The sequence below is a fragment of the Cyprinodon variegatus genome, unplaced genomic scaffold (assembly GCF_000732505.1).
Source record: "Cyprinodon variegatus isolate N-32 unplaced genomic scaffold, C_variegatus-1.0 Scaffold907, whole genome shotgun sequence".
NCBI lineage: Eukaryota > Metazoa > Chordata > Actinopteri > Cyprinodontiformes > Cyprinodontidae > Cyprinodon > Cyprinodon variegatus.
This window is the reverse complement of record NW_015151360.1, coordinates 86,361-89,736: the sequence shown is the minus strand read 5'-3', so window position 1 is coordinate 89,736 and position 3,376 is coordinate 86,361. Positions and strand designations below refer to the sequence as shown.

The 3,376-nt window shown below is 37.2% G+C and overlaps 1 protein-coding gene across 1 annotated transcript in view; it reads left to right on the top strand.

Moving 5' to 3' along the window:
- Positions 1-2,513: 2,513 nt before the first annotated feature.
- The window catches only part of LOC107099783 (tetraspanin-5-like), a 15,538-nt gene continuing 14,675 nt past the window's right edge, over positions 2,514-3,376 (top strand). Inside the window, exon 1 of the mRNA XM_015398043.1 lies at positions 2,514-2,890. Coding sequence (XP_015253529.1) covers positions 2,810-2,890 — 81 coding nt within the window. The 5' untranslated portion in view covers positions 2,514-2,809. The remainder of the gene's footprint in view (positions 2,891-3,376) is intronic.

Sequence of the window (3,376 nt, the reverse complement as noted above, 5' to 3'; positions counted from 1 at the left end):
ATTAACATTTCTCTATCTGGAGAATGGGGCTGTTTTCTCAATTCAGAGGGCCCCCTGCCTGTCTTTGTCTAGGGCCCCACATTTTCTAAATCCGTCCCTGTTTGGAGGTTTCAGTGTTTGGATGCAGAGAGATGAAAAATGCAGTTACTGAAGGTAAAGGTTAATCTGAAAGGAGCAAAGACTGAAACGTACTTCTGTGTCAGAGCGATCTAGAAAACAAATAATTCTCAGCTTTACTTTGTTTAATTAAAGTCAAATAAAAAAGCTGTTTGTCCCCCATCCCTCCCTTCCTTCTTTAATTACTTAGCGATGTCGAATGGCACCATATTCAAAGATTACATAAAGGATCTGTAAGATGTGGTTTTATAAACTTTGAAATTATTTTCAGCTTTACAGAAAGTTGCATCAGATGTTTTGTTTAATTAAAGTTATATATATATAAAAGAAAAGCTGTTTGTCTTTACATTGGGGATGTCAGTCCCTCCCTCTCTCTCACTCTCTCATTCACTGATGACATAGAATATAAATAAGGCTTCAATAGGTAAGTTGCACATGCAGGTTTTTCCTAGTATTTACATGAAGAGTTTACTTTATGAGCGGAAAAAAGAAAAGAAAGATGAGGTTATAAGCCATCTAATTGGAGGTAATGATAAAATTCATTTGAAAAATAAGATAATAATAAATAATACTGATAGTAGCCAATCTCTAAATGCTTTGAAAGTAAAAAATTAAACGCAGAAAATAAATCAAGTTTATATAAAAAATAAAAAATGACACATGAGAAAGGTGTCTTTGTCTGTTGATCCCCCCCCCATGTCAAAAACAAAACGAGTTTTTTGTTGAATTGATTAGGAAAAAAAACAAACCCTGTTTTTAGTAGCAAGAGATGCTGTTCTTTCTTTGAAATCAGCTTAGTGAAATATGACTGTTTAACATAAATCTGAACCAGTTCGGTTCTTTTGCAATAAACACTAAAGAAGTTACTTTAAAGGTATAGAGGATGATTTTTTATTTCCAGGTGGATCATCTCAATAATCTCCTAACTGTCAATCATTCTGGTGATTTGTTTACGTAAGGCCGTCCTACGTGCTCGTCCCATTAGCTATCTTTTTATGCACACTTTCAGACGTATATCTGTGGTGAGCTACGGTTTCACACAGTCATTATAGCTCATCTCGTAAAGCATTATGGGATTTATTTACAGGGTGCAAATGCATTATTTTTTATTTTTTTTGGAGAGAGCAGTTATTTTAAAAAAATTGCAAAAATCCTTCACTATACAGTTAAGGTTAACTATGAAAATAGACCATGAAAACATACCTAAAGAATCATTACACCACCCTTGTTTTTTGGTTTGTTGTGTACTGGTGCATTTATTTTACTTTAGTTACTTGAGTAACTTTTTAAAATATATAGATTAAGGGTTCAACTTTTTCATTTTACTAAAGTACTGCTCTTGTTAAAGTATCGTGACTCTGATTTGAGTTAAATTTCTCGCTACTCTACCCACCGTCAGTGACTTTAGCTATTTGGAGATCAGTTAAAAAATGCCGTAAATGGTAAATAATAATGAAACTTTGTTAATCTAACATTAGGGAAATTAGACTTAGATTTATTTTGTCATTTCTATATAAAAAGAAATTTCGTTTAAAACAGCTCTAGACAATTTCATTTATTACTGTTTTCAAGTGCAGCCTTGAAAACAGTAATAAATACAATTAAAAAGTAATATAAACATATGACTGTGTATTTACAGTCCTAACCATATGTTTTTTTCCCTTTCTTTTAAATAAAATAACACATTTTATATAACATTCATCATGTGATGGCGGTGGGGAAGAAGCTGCTGCAGAACCTTCTTTATCCTTTCCTGTCATGTATTCATTACCTACTGTAAGGATTGTTTTTGTGTATTTATGCTAAAAAATTGGATTTAAAAAAAAAAGTCTGATTTTTTTATTTTTGTTCTATCATGTTATTTTTTGTGTTTTCTTTATTTTTTATTAGATACATTAAATAAACAGAATTATCACATAACTATGTCTGATTACATAATTTTAATAATTAAATAAGATATTATGATAAAAAAAAGGTTACTCATTAATTGTTAAAGTAATTTTTAATCTTCCTTCAGTAATTTATTGAACAACTTTCTACTTTTTTGGTCGATTTTATTTTTCATAACCACATACAAGAAATATTTGTCGTGACTGCTCTCTGGTGGACACAGTCTGTAACTGCAATACCTGAATACTTTACTAATAGAAATGGTCTTTTCCCTCAATAATGCAGCAGTGTTTGGTCATAAATAATAACAATAATAATAAATCATTGTATCCACTTTCCAGAAGATGACTGCCAACATATTAATGTGGTTGAATTTCATTTTCTGATTGAAATATCCGCTTTTATTATCGTAATCCAAACCGGAAGTCCTTCACTTTGTCTGTGATGTGATTGGCCGGCTGCCACGCTCTTTAACCACTTCGCCCTCCAATCACACACGACCTTCCCCAGCAACGTCACCGCCTCCTATCTGTGTAATTTAGCCCGAATAGCGGACAGACGCTCAGGATTTAGCGATATCGGCGCTGAACTCTGGCCGATAGGTGCTTCTTCCGTCCTGTGTCAGAGAACCGGGTCGTCCCCGCGGCTCCGCCATGTCTCCTCGGCGGCTCTGAGCGGACCGTGGAAGCGGACAAAGGAGATGCTTCCCCGGAGCGCTGAACCTGTTCCCTCCGGTCCGACACAAAGCCTGTGAAGCAGGCCGTGGTTCTCCTCTCCAGTCTCCTGCGGATGATGCTCAAACATGTCGGGGAATCATTTCAAAGGCCACGAAGTCAGCTGCTGCATCAAATACTTTATTTTTGGCTTCAACATCCTGTTCTGGGTAAGAAACCCCCTTATTGTCATCGCTGTATTGGGGGGGCGGTATTGTCTCCGTTAGATTGGGGGGGTGGGGGGTAGCTGCAGGTGTTTCGGGGGGTGGGGGGTAGCTGCAGGTGTTTCGCTCAGATTGGGGCCCCTGTTAGTTGATGTCCGGACAGAAGCAGCTGTTCCTGCAAACACGCAGCAGCTAATCGGCTTTCAGTGATAATGAGAGCTGAGCGCTGACACAGCTCAACCTGCTCTACCCCACGCCTCCGTGGACAGCACCCCACGGCTGCCAGCTCCACGCAGGGACGCTGCTGGGGTCCTCAAACACTGGGGGGCTGCAGCCCACCCTCCCATCTACTGTTTTTTTCTCTCATTAGAGGCTTAAATTGTTATAAAACTATAAAGAACATGTTGTACCGGCCGCCTAAGATGAGCTTTAAATTACTAACTAACCATTATTTTGCATTTTGATTGATCTGTTGATTATTTTTTCAATAAA